Genomic DNA, 19247 nt, shown 5'->3' on the forward strand with positions numbered 1-19247 from the left:
ACCTCTTGGACTTTTATTGCCAGGTGCGGGCCCCTGCACATCTGTGTAATCACGAAATCTTAGCCCTCTAGCTTTTAGAATGGGCAACATAAATGTACTGCAGGTAACAGATTTCCCTACAGGGAGAGTTTCGTCGGTATCACCTGACTTGTAGGAGCCAGCACTTTGGCTCACTGTGAACTATGTTGACCCTCAGCTCCTCCATTTCATACTTTATATATTTTTCAACAGTTGTTCCATATCAACATCCGACACGCGATGACAGCTCTGTTGTGTTCAATGACTCTGACCTTGGCCAGGAAAGACAGACATCCGCCGGTTTTATCCCAAGTTGAATGAATTGCTCTCTGGGATTTTAGTCGAATTATTTAAGTCTTAAATATTGAAGTTTATTTTTTGCTTATGTTTATCTATTGTCTCGCGGGCCGGATCAAACGGCCAGAGGTTCCCCACCTCTGCACTACGGGGACAAATTAGCCTCTCGTCGTTTTGCACCTTTGCAGAACACATCAGTGACCAGATGGCAGCAGCCTGAATTCAGTGGACAGGGGGGTTTTGTCGCAAAGTATAGCATGAGCTTTTGTGTGGCTCTGTGCAGGAGTGAGAGGTCATTCTCTACTCCTGCAATTTTGCCACACCTCTGTCCCAGTCTGTTTTTATTTTTCAAAGTTAGTAATGGTGGACGGAAGGGTATGAGTGCTGTCAGCACTCCAGGACTCGCATTGTCCAAAACGTCATGGATTCCGACTGGACTCTCAGTTTCTGTGTGGGACACACACTTCAGCTGCAGCCTCCTTTACCGGCACACACGTCTCCTTGACCCCGTGCCGTGTCGTGGTGCGTCAACGAGAGACTGTTGCACTCTGACGGTGAGTCACAGGGCCATGCTGCCGTTGCGCATTTGTGAAGCACTCCACTCTTGCTCAAAACGTATATCAGCATAACCACCTTGATTTTGCCGAGAGGAAACGTGGTGGAACGGCGTGTTTTCATGACATGTGTCTGGTGAAAGCGTTTGAACATGTCACATCGCAGCTACACTACAAGAAGATCCGATGTCCTGGCGTGGTACAAGAAAAAGTGATACATGTACAAGGGTCATTCCAGAATTGGAGGACATTTGGGCTTCAAAATTCTTAAAAAATAAACCTTCACTTTTCTGATTTTCTGCTACATATTCATCAATAATAGGTAATAAACTATCAAAGGCTTGATTAGCTCAGCTTACAGATCAATGGTACAATTTTTATTACATGATTTATTTGGTGTTTACAATACTTGGTGCAAGCCTGTTACCAACACTGAGCAACCTGAAAAAAGTACATTGATTTCTGAAATATAATTCCTTTTCCATTAAGTAAATAAAGTAACATTCTCTCTGAATAACCATTTGATTTCACATATGACTTGATTTAAATTAATTTTAACAACTTTCTAAATCTGTCTCACCCAACTTTTCAATAATGGCATGTTTCACTTTACCAATTTCAGTATTTATTGTACAATATTTACTCTAACACATTTTGCATATGATTGCATAAACACTTTAAAGGAAAATGGGTTTAACCCTTTTGAGCTGAGAAAGTAATTTAGGATTATTTTCAATTAAAATGATATGGTAACAGGGTTGAAATTAGGGTAACAGGGTTGCATAAAGTAAGATTGATGACTAGCTACATTATTTTTGATTATAGATCATCATATAAAAGTGACAAATAAATGCCCAAGACACCAAAGTGTTCTTTGAATAACTTTTAATACCTTCTGTCGCACTTTTCCTCAAATAACACCCAAAAAATAGAAGAAATGATAATAATTAAAGAAACTTTGCTGAAACTTACCTTTTGGTTCAGAACATTGCTTTTAAACCTTTGATGGCTGGCTGCCCTAGCCTATCAACATATTCACTCTAACACTGAGTTAAAAACATTTCACTCTAACACTTAGCTGAAAACTTGTCATCTGCTTTAGAACATCCGTCTTCTAATATTCCACTTTACTCTTCATGGCTGACCAGAGTGTTCCATTGGTCTTCTGCGATGGTCAGGTGGCGTGAGGTAACATTTTGTGGCGGTGGAATGATGGTCAGCATATCCTCAAAGGGATACCAATGGACATCCTCCCTCAGTGGCCAGAAAAAGCGGTTTCCCCCCACTCTGTGCATACATTTCACCTGGCAGTGGGTCTCATTCCTTGATTGACCATCATTCAGAGCTTGGTAAAGGGACATTGCCGTGGGAATATCAACTCCTTGGCAGACAAGCCTGTCAGCCCTCCTCTTCAGTGTGCCACCTATGCCATCTGGGGCTCCTTTGCCATGACTGGCTTCAAAGCTGTTTGTATTGTGTGCAGGGCCCATCGCTAAAAAAATGCACAGTTGTCACATCTGGGAATTTTTCTCTGATTTCCTTCAGAATGGGCTCCATGTGTTTCCATATTGCAGGCGGTCCCTTCAATCTTGAGGCCGATATGGTGCAGAAGGAGATAGGAGCCGATTCTCCCCCCACGTGATAAATACCAGTGTGTAAAGTGGCCTGTTGGTGGGATGCACCAAAATGAACAGACTGCACTTCTACACTGTATTTGCAAGAAAAGTTTTCTGAGAAATCAACATGGACTACACATTGGTTGGCAGGGAGGTTCTGCTTCAGGGCCCGTGAGAAAGCATACTGCTGCCTGATGTTGTAGAGATGACGCCTAAACTTCTGGAGCAAAGTGGCAAATGTTTCCACCAGCTCTTCTTGTGAGGATTCATATTCTTTTTTCAAGGTGACCTTTGAGGTTGCTCCAGAGTCATCTTTGTGCTTTTTGTCAACAGTTGCCCACTGAAGGTAGGAGACACGATCAGTAGCTTTGTAATGGCCTGTGAGTGGATAGCTCTTATTGCTGCACTTGTCACATTCTCCATACATACATTGCTTGCTTGTGATGTCACACGTGATGGCTTCTGTCAGGCTCTCCAAATTGAATGTGTCAATGATGTGCATCCGATGAAGCTTTTTAGCAATAAAGCCAAGATTTTCATGTTGTTTGCACATACATGTTTCAAGATCTGCCAGCGTTGGGTGCACAACCCAATAGGGACGAAGTGTGCAAAACAGCGAGTATGACAGCTGGATGTTGATCTGCTCAGCGAGGAACCTCAAATGGAGGTTCTTCACTGAATCCAGAAGTAGTCTTTTCTGCATTTTCTTTTTTCCTTTTGTGACCGTTTGCTTTTTTCCAGTAGTGATCCTGCTCACATCGTCACGTACAAAGAATGACGTAACAAAACACAGCTTGGTCCCGGCAGCCTCCTGCAGCCAGGTTGGGGAGCTGGTTGTCCTGGGCTTACCCATGCCACCAGACGTACCTCAACATGGTGAAGATAGTGCTTCTGGGGATAGCGCACCCCTACGGCACTTTAAAAATGTCCTTGGCGCAGGTATCCACCTCTGACCACGGTGAACTTTTTTTCCTGGACCTACATCTGGTTGAAGTCTGGCGGCGATGGGGCAGTGGCGACGGGAACAGGATTGAATAGTCTGGAAGCTCCTAGTCAGAACCCTGCACGTCAGTGGCAGCTGCTCTCGGCAGACCCCTGTGTGACTGAGCAGCCCCTATTTAGGGACCACACTGCTCACCTCAAGTGAGGAAAGGCCTAGAAAAGGTGGCCTAAAAAATGCCCACTCAACTTAAGCCTGGACAGGCTACCGCTCCTGTCGGGCCATTCCACCTCTGCGGTCGAAACAGAAAAATTAAAAACAGTAAAAACAAGTCCTACAACCTTAAACTGGCAATATGGAACATAAGAACCCTCCTGGACTCCTATGGCCGGTCTGAAAGACCCCATAGAAGGACAGCCCTGGTTGCGGCCGAGCTGAGCAAGTATAACATCGATATTGCTGCTTTGAGCGAAACCAGGCTCCTTGATGAAGGGTCGCTAACAGAGGAGGGCATGGGCTACACCTTCTACTGGAATGGCTATCCCGCAGGTGGACAACATCATCATTTGCATGGTGTTGGACTGGCCATTAAGAACACACTACTGTCAAGGCTCACTGAAACACCTGTGGGCATCAGTGAAAGACTAATGACCCTCCGTATCCCTCTGGTGAAGGACCGCTATGCCACACTCCTTAGTGTATACGCTCCAACTTTACCATCTGACAGTGAGTCGAAAGACTCCTTCTACCAAGCATTAGATGAGGCTCTCTGCCGGATCCCCAAGAACGACAAGATACTCCTTCTTGGGGACTTCAATGCTCGTGTTGGGCAAAACAGTGGGATATGGAAAGGAGTACTTGGCAACCATGGGATTGGTCAGGCTAACTCAAATGGCATGAGGCGGCTTAACCTCTGCTCAGAGCACAACCTGAACATAACCAACCCCATTTTCCAGCAAAAGTCCAAATATAAAACATCATGGATGCACCCACGCTCCAAACATTGGCACCTGATTGATTATGCCATCGTGAGACGCTGCAACATCAGTGACGTACTCATAACCCGGGCCATGAGAGGTGCAGAATGCTGGACAGATGATCATGACCAAGGTCCGCATGCAAGTGCGTCCCCAAATGCGAAAAAGTGGAACCAATAGGAGGCGTCTAGACTGTGCCCGCCTGGCAGACACTACTGCTAGGAGTGAGTTTCGTTGTTCCCTGGCCGAGAATCCAGGTGGACTGGAACTCCTCCTGAGTGATGAGACTGCCACAGAACAACAAAGGACCTTTATTGCAGAAGCCCTTCATAAAGCAGCAGCCCAAACAATTGGCTTTAAGAAAAAGAACCATCAAGACTGGTTTGATAACAACTCAGACTCCATCCAAAACCTGCTAAACCACATGCACAAAGCACATCAAGAAACCCTAACAAACCCCTCATCCAGCACCGCCAGACAGCGGTGGCAGAAAGCCAGAAGGGAAGTGCAGAGAACTCTGCGAAACATGCGGAACACATGGTGGATGGAGAAGGCCAATGAAAAGGGCATTCGCTGATGAAATGATATGCACAATTTTTACAATGCAGTCAAATCTATTTACGGCCCAACAAGTCACAGCATCACTCCCCTGAAAACATTGGATGGGCTCAAAGTCCTGAAAGATCAGTCCAGCATCCTGGAGAGGTGGGCTGAACATTTCAACACCTTACTAAATCAGGACGCTGATGTAGACTACACCATCATGCGTGAATTGCCTGAATTTCCACCCATTGACAACCTCAGCCAACATCCAACCTTCCTGGAGGTCCTGACAGCCATCCGCTCCTTGAAGAACAACAAGTCACCTGGTTCTGACAATATCCCAGCAGAACTACTGAAACAGGGAGGTTTCCTCTGCACAAGATTGGTACACCATTACATCACCAAAGTTTGGGCTGATGAAAGCATCCCCCAGCAATGGAAAGATGCCAGCATTGTCACCATATATAAAAACAAAGGTGACAGAGCCATCTGTGGAAACCATAGAGGCATTGCATTTCTTGCTGTGGCAGGCAAGGTCCTGGCCAAGGTGATGCTTCAGAGGCTGATCAGTAACATCACAGTGTCATTGCTACCTGAGTCACAGTGCGGGTTTAGAAAGAGCAGGAGTACGGTCGACATGGTCTTTACAGCCCGGCAACTACAGGAAAAGTGCAGGGAGCAACATAAAGACCTGTTTATGGCTTTTGTTGACCTCTCCAAAGCCTCTGTACAGAGAGATCTCTTGTGGGGCGTCCTCCTCCGGATTGGCTGCCCCAGGAAGTTCGTCAACATCTTGTTCCATGATGGAATGACTGCTAGGGTGAGAGTAGGAGGTCAAGAGTCTAGCCCTTTCTCTGTGCGCACAGGAGTAAGGCAAGGGTGTGTACTAGCACCTGCACTTTTTAATATCTTCCTCCTATGTGTCACCCAGCTTCTCCACAAGGAGATTGAAGACAACAGTGGGGTGGAAATTGTCTACAGGCTGGATGGCAACCTCTTCCACATCAGGAGGTTGCAGGCAACCACCAAACTGAACAAATTAAGAATACTTGAGCTGCAGTATGCAGATGACTGCGCTCTTGTATCTCACTCTCCACAAGACCTCCAGTTTGTCCTGGATGCAGCAGTGAGGGCATACAGCAGGATGGGGCTGACCATCAACACTGCCAAAACAGAGGTAGTCTGCCAGTGTAGTGCCAACATTCCACCCACACCACCTGTCTTCACTGTCGACGACAAAAAGCTGACCATCTTTCAAATACCTGGGGAGTATCCTCTCAGAAGACAACACCATCGACAATGAAGTACAAAACCGGATCAAACAAGCATCAGCTGCTTTTGGGAGACTCAGGCACCGGGTCTTTCAGAACAAGAACCTTCATCTCCAAACAAAAAGTGCTGTGAATCGGGCCGTCTGCATCACCACCCTGCTCTACAGCTGTGAAGCCTGGGTCACCTACAGCTGTCATGTCAAGTCCCTGGAGCAGTTCCACATCCGCTGTCTTCAGCGCATCCTGGGGATCACTTGGCGTGACCGTGTGCCTCACACTGAAATCTTGAGTAGAACAGGCTGCCGGAGTATTGAGGCCACAATTACTCAACACCAACTGCGTTGGCTGGGGCATGTCATTAGAATGCCCCACAATCGTCTGCCTCGCAGAGTCCTATACGGCTATATAGCTACACCACGGCCAGCGCTCTGCGGGAGGACAGAAAAAGAGGTTCAAAGACAAACTGAAATCTGCACTAAAGAAATGTGTCTTGATGGGACCCAATCACTGGAGGAGGACAGGACAGCCAGGAGGCAGCAGAAAAGGCTCAGGAGGAACACAGCTGTGACTGCCAGCAACACCAACAGCACGTTCACATGCCCAACCTGCAATAAAACCTGCGGATCGAGGATTCGACTTTTCAGCCATCAAAAAACTCACCGATAGTCAGAAGTGGACGTCATCATCGGACTCGATGGACAACCACAAGCAAGCAGTTGAAGACATTTTCATTTCCCAAGTTCTTCCATCTTCCCCTTGAAAATCCAAGTACCTCCTGTGCCAATTTCTGCAGCCTGCACTTCTTCAGGATTTTGCTGGTGATTACTGCTGCAATGAGTTGTCTGTGACTCTCTCTCTCTTTGATTTTTTGTACTTTGTACGCACTTCCTCAGCTACTGCTGTATGGAACAACAGGGTTCTTCTTAGGGATGTGTGCGAAGATTCTCTGAGTATTTTGGTGACTTTGGCTCTTGGAGATGGACGAGCCATTTTCAATCGTCGAAGCCGTTTCCTGTATTTTTCTTTTTCTGTTCTGCTCTTCTCAACTTTTCTTCTAGTTCCTCTTGCTTCCTTTTTGATCTTTTTTGGGCAGCCCATGTTCTTCTTCTCCCAGCATAACTTTTCCTAAAAGAAACATATAAGCATTAATTTTGTTCCATAACAATTTCACCTGCAGCAAAATATGCATTAGCAGCCTTTACCATTTTGTGCTTACACTAACTTACATTACTCAATAACCTTATTGTATGCTTACCTTGAAGTCCCAGGTTGAGAGCTGGAGGTAGATTCTGGATATTCTGCCCTAATCGGGATTTCTGGTGAGACTGGAGGTTCAGGGGTGATTGGAGGGGTTATTAACCCTTCAGGTAACTTTCTCCTGGCTTTACTCCTCTTATGAGCCTCTCTACACCTTTTTTGTTGGGCTTGCTGTCCTCTCCCACTGCGGTCTTTTTGAAGCAACTTCTTTCCTGTTTCTACATCTTTTTTCCATTTCTCTCTTTCTTTGAGTAAGTACTGTTGTCTCCTTTGTACATCAGCATCACGCTTGGCTCGGTGGCATCTCTGCTTTTCAACAGCACTCAATGGTGGGCCACACTGTATGAAAAACTATTTATCTAATTTAATTTAGTGTCCCCTATTATGAATTGTAACTCATTGTTTGAATACAGTTTTATTTATGTAAAGTTAATCATCCCATCGAGGTAGTTTGCTACGGTTTGCCAGAATAGAGGACCCAAGATGCAGATTCACCGGCAATTATTTATTTAGACGAGGCACAAATATCCCAGGAAAGTCGGAATCACGAGAGACAATGCCAGGGGGGACAACAGGAAAAACAAAAGCACGCCTAGCCTAGCAGACGGACGCTGACGCAACATCAGCTAACTGAACAAACGACATAACATTAACAACGACCCGACAAGGAACACAAATCACACAGGGGTTCATATAGACACCAGACAGGGGAGGAGACAAAGAGACACAGGTGAAACACATTAGGGAAGACAGGTAATCACGAAGATGGGAAACACATAAGATAAGAGATAAGATAAGATAAAAGTTTATTATCCCGAGGGAAATTACTGTGCAACAGTTACAGTACAGCATGAAACAAAAACCAGAAATCAGAAATCACCCAACTAGTGCAATAATGAAATGTGCATAAAATGGGCAGGAAGTAAAGACAACAGGGACATGGACACGACAGGGTTTCAAAATAAAACAGGAAGCACATGCAACAAGACAGCTCCTAACATAGTTACTGCAACAATAATCCATTTGGACTACCATTAGGAAATAAAAGGAAAATTATTCAGTATGTAAAATTCAGAAATGTGTTAACAATATGTAGAGTAACTAAATTATATCTCAGATAATGTAAATTGTTGAATTGAATTACAAATAATAGTTTCTTAAGTCTGAGTAAACTGGAGGAGGTGCAACCCTGTTAATGTAGTGCAACCCTGTTACTCTAATCACAGCAACAGGGTTGCAGGTAACAGGGTTGCAAATCCGTACTAATGTTAGCTTTCTCTCAGGAGTAGAAGCTATCTGTTTAGCTAGCTGTTACTGCTGACCAAGAGGACAAACTTACTTATGTAAATAAGTAAAGAAAAAAAAAATTATTGTCTTATTCTGATCAAATGCTTAACAGGGTTGCATGAGGTAGAGTGAGACATTCAATAAAGTCTAACTATGTTATAAAAATATGAAAAATAGAAGAGAGGACATACCTTTGCTCTACCCATTCTTTTGGAAAACTGTTTGATGATGTCAAGTCCAGCGTATCATGTGATTCACTGCTTTCTTCTTCTTCTACCATGCTAAAAAGGTTATGGTAACAGAGTTGCGTGCATGTTGTGGGACACACGTTCCATGAATAATTATTATTATTTGAAATATTATGTGTATTAAAACAAATGTTCCCACAGTTACAAGAGACAGCAATGAAACAAATAATACCAAAAAAATGAAATGTAAATTTCATTTTAACTGTTTTATTTGAGATTCAATTTGGTCATTAGGGGGGTGGGACAAGAGAAAAATTGCCTTTTAGGGGGTACTCCAGACTTATTTGGTATTTTTAAAACTATTTTCAAGCATTCTTTTCTCTTAGTTCTTTTAGATTTGGTCTCAGAACAAGTAAATTTACTCAGAAACTGCATGTTTTAGTATTTTGTATGTGGATTATTTAAAATGTGATGGGTGGGACGTAAAATGTCCTCGAATTCTGGAATGACCCACAAACAGAATTTTTTTGAGGGGCTTATTTTCACTTTTTTAAATAGACACAGCTGGAATACCGAATATAGCACATCTTTAGTCTAGCTCACCTCATAATTTCGCAACACTAATGTGTACTCCAGTCCAGTAGGTGGCGAATGCACCTCTTCTGGTAGATGCCAAGATGTCAACTTGGCAAAGAAGAACAAAATGAAGACGATGAAGATGAAAATGTCAGCATTCAGTTTACATCTGAATACATAACATTTAACGTATTAACTTGCGTTTTTCGACCGATAAGTGACAGTCGGTCAGGACGTGAGGATAAGTATTTATGCGTTGTCGTCAGTGCCAGCAGCTGTCGTCCAGTGGACAGGCTTTGAGAGCAGCCGAGACTTCCTGCGTATAGTTCCAGGTTAGTTTGGGATTCGGCCTTTTCTCTCAATCTGAATACAACATGACTGGATTATTTGAAATACACACGAACTAACCCGTTCATAATTACAATGGACTATCGTTACACTAAATGTCGATGCAAAGTTCCACTTTCTTATGTTCTGTGCGAGACAGAGAACCAGCTAGCTTCTGAGGCTAGTTTGTTATCCAGTGCAACCGTGCTTTGGAAAGTCGGCAGCATGTACCCTGTTTGTTAAGTATGTAGTTGGTGTATAATACTGATAAAAGGCAGTGGCTACGGTGTCCAGTTTGTATATGTTGAACGTAGTGAGTAATGCTATAGTAAACATTTCGACACAATACAATTAGTCAAACTACACAATGTAAATTGATTGCATTTAATTATTGATCTACTGACATTAACAACACTCATACAGAAGAGGAAACACTTTTATTATTTTTCTGCAATTCATTTTCGAAGAAAATATTCTGATCTATAAAGAGGGGGGGCTATCTCTCTCGCGGGTCCACGCACACACCGAGAAGCGATACCTGTGTCTCTCGTCTTAAAGGAGCCATGCGCTCTTATAACGTTACTTAAAGATATTTCTCAAGATCGCGTGATGACAAGATATAGTATATGAATTGATATTACAATCGGACAGCTTTTTGTCTGTTTTGCCAAATATAGCATATGCATTTCAGATGTTTATTTTAGAAAATGAAAATGATGTACACCAAGAGACAAAATCTGTGCGCACTCACGCTGGAGCCGAGCCGCACGTCAGCAGGCAAAAGCCGCATGCGGCTGGCGAGGCAGGTTCGCCACCCCTGACATAGAGCAAGGAGAAGATGGATTCTAGAGCTATGCAAGTGGAGGCAGGTTGTTGAGGAGCTGACCTCTGAGGTCACAACCATCAATCAGTAGCAGATAAAAAATATGAACCAAAATATATCAATAATAATAATGCTGGTAATTGCTCAGAAATGTATGGAGGCACAATCACAACAACCACCACCACCTTCTGAATCGCAAGGCAGTTCTTTAATATAAATTTGTGAAACTCCAAATCTGCCATTCTGCATCGCTTGCCTACTTTTTTTGGGCCAAAATGGCCGAAAATGGTTATTTTGATAGGAAGGGTTGCTTGATCCGGTTGTTTGAACTGGCCCACAAGACACTCTTGATGATGTCATATAAATAATTATACTGTGATTATAATATCCCTGTCAGATCGCGAGCGCAAATTTCAAAGCATTGTAGCCCTGAGGGCTGATAGCAAGATCAAAATGGCCCGTGATAGAAAATGGTTCCCCACCCCTGGCCTAGATAGTCTGAGGAAGCAACACAGGGTTTGAGAGAGTTGTCTCTAAGAAAATAATCTATCCTAGAGTGTGAATTGTGTACCTGGGAGAAAAAGCTTTGGCCATTGCTCACAGGGTTAAAATGCTGGGATGAGAAAGATCCAATATTGGGTCCAGTACGCAGTTGAAATCGCCACTAAGTATTAGCAAATTGGTATTTTGGTGAGGTAAAGTACAAAGTTATCGATTGGGGAACTCAACACTATCAAAATCAGGCGCGTAGACAGGTACCACACAGAAGTGGCAACAACTTGGGTGGAGAAAGAGATCAAGCTAACCATGAATGTAGCAGATACCAGATATCCGGAGAGAAGCTCCCGCAGAATCTGAATTATGTAAAGATAGGCCTTAGAGAATTATTGAATGAGAGCATTTTGAGACACCATAATAGGTAAATGAAATGAAATAAGAAGTGACCTTGTTCATAGTAGGAGCATAACCTGTCCAAGTATAGGTTGGAGTGAACAGAAGAACAGAGAAGGAGAACCTTGTAATTAGGGCTGCACCTAACGATTAATCTACAGATTATTTCCTCGATTAGTCGATTAATCTATAGATTATATTTATTATACAATATAACAATGATTTCCCCCAAAATAAATATCAAATTATCTCATTAATATTTCAATATTTTCTTCAATCATCTTCTCTTGAAAACAAACAAATGTAACAAAGATTTGCAATGCATTATTCAACAACTAGCCACCTTTTGACGGACAATCTCCGTTTTACAATCCAACATATTGCTTATTCAGTTCAAGTAAAAGTGAACAAGCGCAATCTGCATTCAACAACAAAAATACATGAGACCCAGGTCAGTCTGCTCCGCAATCAGTGGGTCTGACGGGGGTCGGAGGGGGTGTGGGACGCAGGCCAGTTTTCGCCACCCCTGTCCTAGTGTATCATGCTTGGTGGGCGGGGACACAAAGTGCTGCAGCCTTGACCATGCGCTCCACGATGCTTTCACTTTAGACCGTGGGCAACTTTTTTTCGCCCCAGCTTGTTCTCCGGTTGCGTGCATGCTTCAACCTGGCACAGCCATCTTACATCATTATGACGCGTCGGCGCACGGTTATGCAAATCGACGTATTTACATAGTCAAGATGTCGATTTACGTCGACGCGTCACCCCACCCCTACTTGTAATATAATAGATTGTTTTCTCAGGGATAACTCATTTGAATCACGTGTTGCTTCCTCTGACTACTTAAGCATTCTAATATCTTACTATGCATCATTACTATTAGATATTCTATCCACATCCAATAATAAATAATAATAAATAATAAAATGTTATTAAAAGTTAAATAAAACTAGGAATGTCTGAATAAATTGTAAATAAGCCTTATCTAAGATTACTTGTGGACTATTGCATTCACTTGTTTTAAGTTAAAATTATTCTGACATAACCTGCTCTGGGAGTGGTGTGTTGATATAAAAGGGACTTTTTACATTAAACCTCCAGCAGCAGGATGTAATCAGGAATATAAGAATGACTAACATTACACAACCTACACTGAGATCACTTTTGTAAAACATTGCAGGCCACGCCAAGATAAGATTTGATGCACATGACACACACACACACACACACACACACACACACACACACACACACACACACACACACAGAGACATTGTGTAAAGACATTCTGCCACTCATTTGGAGTCTCTTCAGTTCTAAACACTGGGGGAAAAGTCACCAACGACAATTTAATTGAATTAGAGTTGTTGTTTTACTTCAAGTGTACAAGACAACTTTGCTGTTTATGCCTAGTGGTGTTTTGTTAGGGTGAAGACTGCAGAAGTTGTCTTCGCTTCGCGCCTGTTGTGGTGCCGTCTTTGCATTTGCCGCTTTGGCATTAAAGCTGTCCTTGAACAACTTATACTGATTCCTCTGTATCGCTCCCTCTATTTCAGGTCTGTCATGCATCTTAAATCAGATTCTCCATTGGTGGGTTCAGAGTTGCATGTGGATCCAGCCAGCATTAAGACTTCCTCCCAACGGAGCAGCTTCCGTGTGAACCAGCAAGGGGCACTGCTGAGGACTCGCTACCCTAACCAGAACATCATCAATGGTGGCCGCCTCCCCCTTAGTGAAATTTCAACCAACACACTTCACTGCAGCAATGCCACAAATAATAGCAGCAAAGTGAGCAGCAGTATGATGACATCAATTAAGATGTCCTCCAACTCCTTCCTGCCACTCCACCCCCTGTCACTCAGTTGCGAGAATGAGACACTGCACCAGACAGCAGGCGATGCCCCACTTGACATCTGGGCTGTCATCAAGCCAGGTCATGTTCGGGAGAAGATCGCCATCTTCACTTCAGATGGCTGCACAGTTGGTGCTGTAGCAGGCTGTTGTACCCTCCCCGTCAACTCCAATGGCAAGGAAAGAATGGCGTTTGCCACAAATGCAAACCAAACCCCCATGTCTGGAGTTTCAAGAGCTATGAAGGCAAAAGGAGGCTGGAAGGAAAACTCTGGCGCCAAGCGGCGCCGGAGGTCTGGCAGCAACCACAACCAACATGTCCAGCAAGACATGAGAGTCCGCAGACCTACCCGCTGCAGCTTGGATGTGCCTCTCCAGCCAGGTGGTAGTAGTGGAAAACCATGGGGAGGGGAAGTGACTGCAGTGGAGATGGAGGAGGAGGAGGAGGAGCTGAAGGTTTCCGTGGTAGAGATGGTGACCTTTCTTGAGCAGAGAGCAAGTGAGCAGCAGCTTGACTTCAAACCTCTTTTGTCCATGCAAAGGAGTTCCACAACCATCACGCTGTGCAGAGCTCTTCCCCCAGAGGTCAAGCAGGGGTCAGAGGATCAGGAGCCAGAGAGCATCAGGGTGTCAGAAATAGTAGCCAAGTTGGAGTCAGACTACTTGAAAAGGAGAGCTGAGGGAGATTTGTCCAGGAACAACAGCCTGCGAAGGACAGTGGAACGTGTGCTGCTGGCAGAATCAAATTCTGTCTCCTCCCAGCCACCACCACCATCATCATCATCACCACAGTCAGAACTTCTGACATTGAGCAGTTCGAAGAGCAGTTTCCCGACTCGTTCCTGCGCCTCAAATGAGGCCATGCCCCCATCCCCTGCCCGAGCCACATCCCTTTGTTTCCCTAAAATTCATGCTGCTTGTGATGTGGTGAATAAAGTGAAGGAGGCACAGAGCAGCCAATCACAATCAGAACTAACCCAGACTGTAGCCGCCCCCCTGACCCCACCCAGCGCAGACTCTCCACAGCAGCCTGAGAGGGACGAGCCTCTCGCAGGTTTGTTGTTTTTGTCTCAAACTACTGCAGATTCTCATGCCCTGCTACATGCACACATGGTCACAGCCTCCTCCTTTCTAGACACTCTCACAGAACCTGAGTCCCATCTTCCCCTCTCCAGAATGAACTTTGAACTTTGTTTGAACTCTTATCCAGTTACTGTCTCCCCTCAGATACTCCCTCATCCTGCTTCCTTCTCGTGCAACTCTGAAAGCCCAACAGAGAAGCCCAGCTGCGGTGAAGAGGAACAGTATAGACATGGGAGTCATAGTTCTACCATTACACCATTGGCCAGGAGTCTGTCTGTCTCTCAGGACTTCCTGCAGATGCGTCAGAGGCTTCAGCAGCTGCTGGAGCCACAGCTGTACCTGTCGGTGCTGCCACATCATCTGCTGCTAAAGATCTTCCTGCTGCTGCCCACACACAGCCTCGCTGCACTCAAGTGCACCTGTCACTACTTCAAGTTCATTATTGAGAACTATGATGTGCGGCCTGCTGACTCACTCTGGGTGTCTGACTCCCGTTACCGCGACGACCCCTGTAAGCAGTGCAAGAAGCGGTACGGCCATGGGGATGTTTCGCTATGCCGCTGGCACCACAAACCTTTCTGCCAGGCATTGCCATATGGCCCAGGTTACTGGATGTGTTGCCATGGCACCCAAAGAAATGCACCCGGCTGCAATGTTGGCCTCCACGACAACCGCTGGGTGCCAGCATTCCATAGCTTCAACATGCCAATCTGCAGGAAGAGCCCTGACAATGAAGACGACTAATGGCTGGCCTGAGTTTAGATTTTACTTAGAATGTAAGGTTTTCTGAAAAGAAGCTTTGTTTATCCTGGTGTTATTGTAATGATTTACATCTTTCAACCACGAACTGTAAAACCATCAGCAGTCAGCTGGGACTACCTTTCAAAATGTAATCTTTCGGTGGTAGGATAAAGGTAACAACCTAAAAGAAAGAGCTGGATTTTGTTGAAATCTGAGCACCATTTTATGAAAATCTTGAAGTTCATAGGAGCATTAGTCACAAGCCTGAAGACTGATGCCCATTACTGCTCAAACCTTACTGTTTGGAAGTGTTAAAGTCATAGTTTTGTTTTAGAACTGTGCAACCCCAAAAACTCACTCTGTTTAGCGTCCTCTCTTGTCTCAGTCCCCTTACTGTCTCGCTCGGAGTTGAGTAGCATATGGATAGGATAGCTTTCCTCCCTTAAATTTGATATGAAGCTTCAGCTGGTTTTATAGCTAAACCTCTGCACATCTTATTTGGGAAAATAAAATGTGGCATGAAAATTTAGACATTGCTGTTCATATATAAATTCTAGGCTTACAGGGAGGATCCATTATCCCACCTTTGCCGAAGTCTGTTAGTATGTATGGAGGATGTTATCTGATGACCACAAGGGGGCACTAATTTGTCTCATTGCATGAAGTTGTGCATGTGGCAATAGCAGTGTGAACCATTAGTATTGTTGCTATGGTTCCCTGCAGTTTAATAAATATTATGTACTAATTTAGATGCTGCTTCAACTGACCAGAAATGTAACACCTAATAGAAGAGAAGGTTTTAGGTGGTGCTGTATAGACAACAGAATGAGTTTAGAAGTCACAACTTTCAAGTCCTGTACATCTGATGATGAAGACTAAAATTTGAAGAAGGGAACGAGACACAGTAAAACAAGTTTTGACCATTACTTGTGTGAGTGGGTAGAGCATCAGAGGGTGGTTCCTCCTGTCTTAGTTTCTAGAAAAACTTGGATGATGGATTTGGTGCACCTGTTTTTGTGTTTACATTTGTACATAACTGAGTTTATCAGAGTAAAAATCAGCTAAGTTTCTGCTTTAGCTGGAGTTTATTTTTTATTTTTTGTCACAGGTTCATTTTGTTTTGTGAAGTAGTACTGAACAATAATCAGGATCACCTATTGTCATTATTTGTTTTTGAATCTTTTCCCTTTTTAACTGCTTAATCTTGAAGGGCTAAATTCTACCATGCCAACAGCAGGCACATTCACTGGGAAAGGTAACCAGTCCCCTTTTTATCCTATCAGATTGCCCAGTGCTACAGCACTACTCATTTTTCATGTTTCTGTTAATTTATGTTTTAGATCCATTAAAAAAAAAAAATGCAAAACCCTTAATCGGGCCAACTTGATCTTTAAATGTTTGTTGGTTTCCTGTTTGGCTGTAATGGGTGATTTTTCCTTCTTTCTTTTTCTTAATAAAGAAAACTTTTTTCATATCATCGTCTCACAGGTTGAAATATTTATTGATTTTAGTGGTTTGAAAAAATATATGCATGTATGTATTAGTGCACATATAAGGTGGATCACCTTTGTATCATTTCCTTCTTAAGGTTGCTTGTGAATTTGATTTATTTTGAAAATGATTCATGATTTTGTGTTTCTGATTTTCTCAGAATTGAATAATTATGTTGCTTTCAATATGTGCAATACACAACCTAATATGAGGTTTACACAAACTAAGAAATCGGTCACCTTGAGCTACCACAATTTGTCGGTATTTTTTCCACATCTCATTGATAAAATACTGGCAAATATCCCGCAAATTGTGGTAGCTCCAATTCAACATCTTAGTGATGAAAATAATTGAAGAAGTCTGTAGATCAAGGTTCTCCAACCTTTTTGTCTCTGGGAGCTACTTTGACAAAATAAAAGTGTCTGAGAGCTACTCATGGTTAACATTATTAGTAACATTTATCCACATTGCCGATTCTCCACCCAAACCAGCTGAATAAGCGTCTTTTGTGCATTTACAAAATGTTGGTATGCAACACTCACACTTTTTATCAAAATGCACTTCAATTCAGCAACATGAGCTTGTTTTTTTGAGAGCCTGGATGGAGCTTCTAAATCCCAACAGTTGTAGAAGCACTGACAGTACTAGCAGGCACGCTGGCCTGCCTTTTTTTCTTCCAACTGGACTGTTAATTCTGCAATTCTGCCTTTAAGTCAGGGGTGTCAAAACTCGCGGGCCGCCAGACGACATTTTGTGGCCCCCTTCTTGACATCAAAGTTTGGTGTTGGTGTGGCCCCCGCGTTTTTCCCTTACATGCACCTTTTTGCCACTTATGGGCTACCATAGCTCAGGCTCGTGACAGCTTCCGGTGGTGTTTGCTGACCAGTTAGCCGATGCAAATTAGCAACGTTAGTCACTTGGTTGAAACGTGATAGCCGGAGTAGTGATGGGTCGGTCGCGAACTTTGAAGTGAACGACGGCAATCGGCTCCTGGTTGTCCATGATTTTCACCGACAAGTACGCGATAGAAGCGGGGGGTGAAGGAAGACAGAAAGAGACGTATGAGGCTGTCACTGATTTTCACCGGCAAGTGTGCCATAGAAAAAAGCAGAGCCACCGACAAATTGCAGCACAATTGCACAAAAGCACAAAAAATCAGAGAACTCTTTTTACTGAGCCGAGCCAAAAGAACCGGCTCTCTAAAAAGAGCCGGAATGCCCATCACTATTCCGGAGTGACACCAAGTGGAAGGAACATATGTAAAATTAATCAGTGACCTAATAAAGACAGCAGTGTTGCAATAGGAAGATGGAGAGGTGATAAAACTATCAAGAAGTAAAGTTACACGGCGCTGTGAAGTCATGGCTGAGGATTTGACACAGCAGCCTCAGAAGGACATCGCGGACTGCGATTGTTTCTCACTGCAATTGGACGAGTCTACAGACATCAATTTGACAACTTAGAAGACCAGCAATGTAGGTTTAGACTGCTTAGTCATCCGTAAGCGCACCAACCAACCTCCAAATGGAGCTGATTGAACTCTAGTGTAGTGACACAAGTCATGTAGAGTATGACTCTGTTGGCATTGCAGTTTCCTCGTTTCATCCCCGACACAATGCCTCAACGCCGTCCCCAAGCTGCTCAAAGGCTCTCTATGTTCAACAGCACATGTCTATGTGAACAACTATTCTCTTTGATGAAGATGAACAAAACATCACACAGGAGTCGTCTCACTGATGAACACCTTCACTCAATCCTGAGGATTTCCTCTGCTAAGAGCCTGACCCCAAACATGGATGAACTAGCATCTAAGAAGAGATGTCAGGTATCTGGCTAGTAAATCAAAGTGAAGCAAACTGGGCTTGAATTAATGCTTTCTTTATTCACTTTTTTCTTGCTACTCCAAGGCATGGACTTTTAAAAGTTGAATTGTTGGATTTTCATTGAAGGAAATTATTATTCTATTTTTGGATGTTTTATAGTTCTGCCAAAAAAAAGGTTTCCATTGAAAATTTACTTTAATGGTTACAGATAGAGAGAGGCATAAGATTTATTTTTTTATATATATTTAAATAAAAATAAGAAACAAATGCTGAAAACTGATGTATCTCTTATTTGAAAATCGATTTCTTGTGTTGGTAATATTAAGCTTAGCTTGTTCCAGATTTAATGTTGAAGCAAAACTTAAGTGTTTCCATATGAAAAAGTTGTGCGTGCGTGCCCAAACGCTTGTTTGTACAGAGACAGAAAAGTTAAATCCCTGCTTTAGCCGGTTGTCAGATAGAGTAAGTGAGATTGAGGTGCCAATCAGTAGTTACATAAGGCCACCTGGGAGTACAGTATAATGGCTCAGATTCTGTGTGATTTTGTGATCTGGTCATGCTGTACGGCCACACATTGTGACAGCTCCCCCTCTGCTTATCTGGGTGAAATAGATTGAGAAAAGACAGTTAAAAGTGCTGAAATGCACCGTTGTGAGGCGCCACACACACACCAAGGAAAAGTCACATCTGTGC

The 19247-nt window shown here is 43.5% G+C and overlaps 1 protein-coding gene across 1 annotated transcript; it reads left to right on the forward strand.

Moving 5' to 3' along the window:
- The first annotated feature begins 9610 nt into the window (after window positions 1-9610).
- fbxo34 (F-box protein 34) lies at window positions 9611-16675 on the forward strand. Its single transcript, XM_076166069.1, has 2 exons — window positions 9611-9856; window positions 13122-16675. The coding sequence occupies exon 2, from the start codon at window positions 13129-13131 to the stop codon at window positions 15241-15243; it is 2115 nt and encodes a 704-aa protein (XP_076022184.1). The 5' UTR covers window positions 9611-9856; window positions 13122-13128; the 3' UTR covers window positions 15244-16675.
- Window positions 16676-19247: the final 2572 nt, after the last annotated feature.

Source organism: Genypterus blacodes, unplaced genomic scaffold, assembly GCF_046128005.1.
Source record: "Genypterus blacodes isolate CSIRO-AG114 ecotype Tasmania unplaced genomic scaffold, CSIRO-AGI_Gbla_v1 ptg000154l_1, whole genome shotgun sequence".
Taxonomy (NCBI): domain Eukaryota; kingdom Metazoa; phylum Chordata; class Actinopteri; order Ophidiiformes; family Ophidiidae; genus Genypterus; species Genypterus blacodes.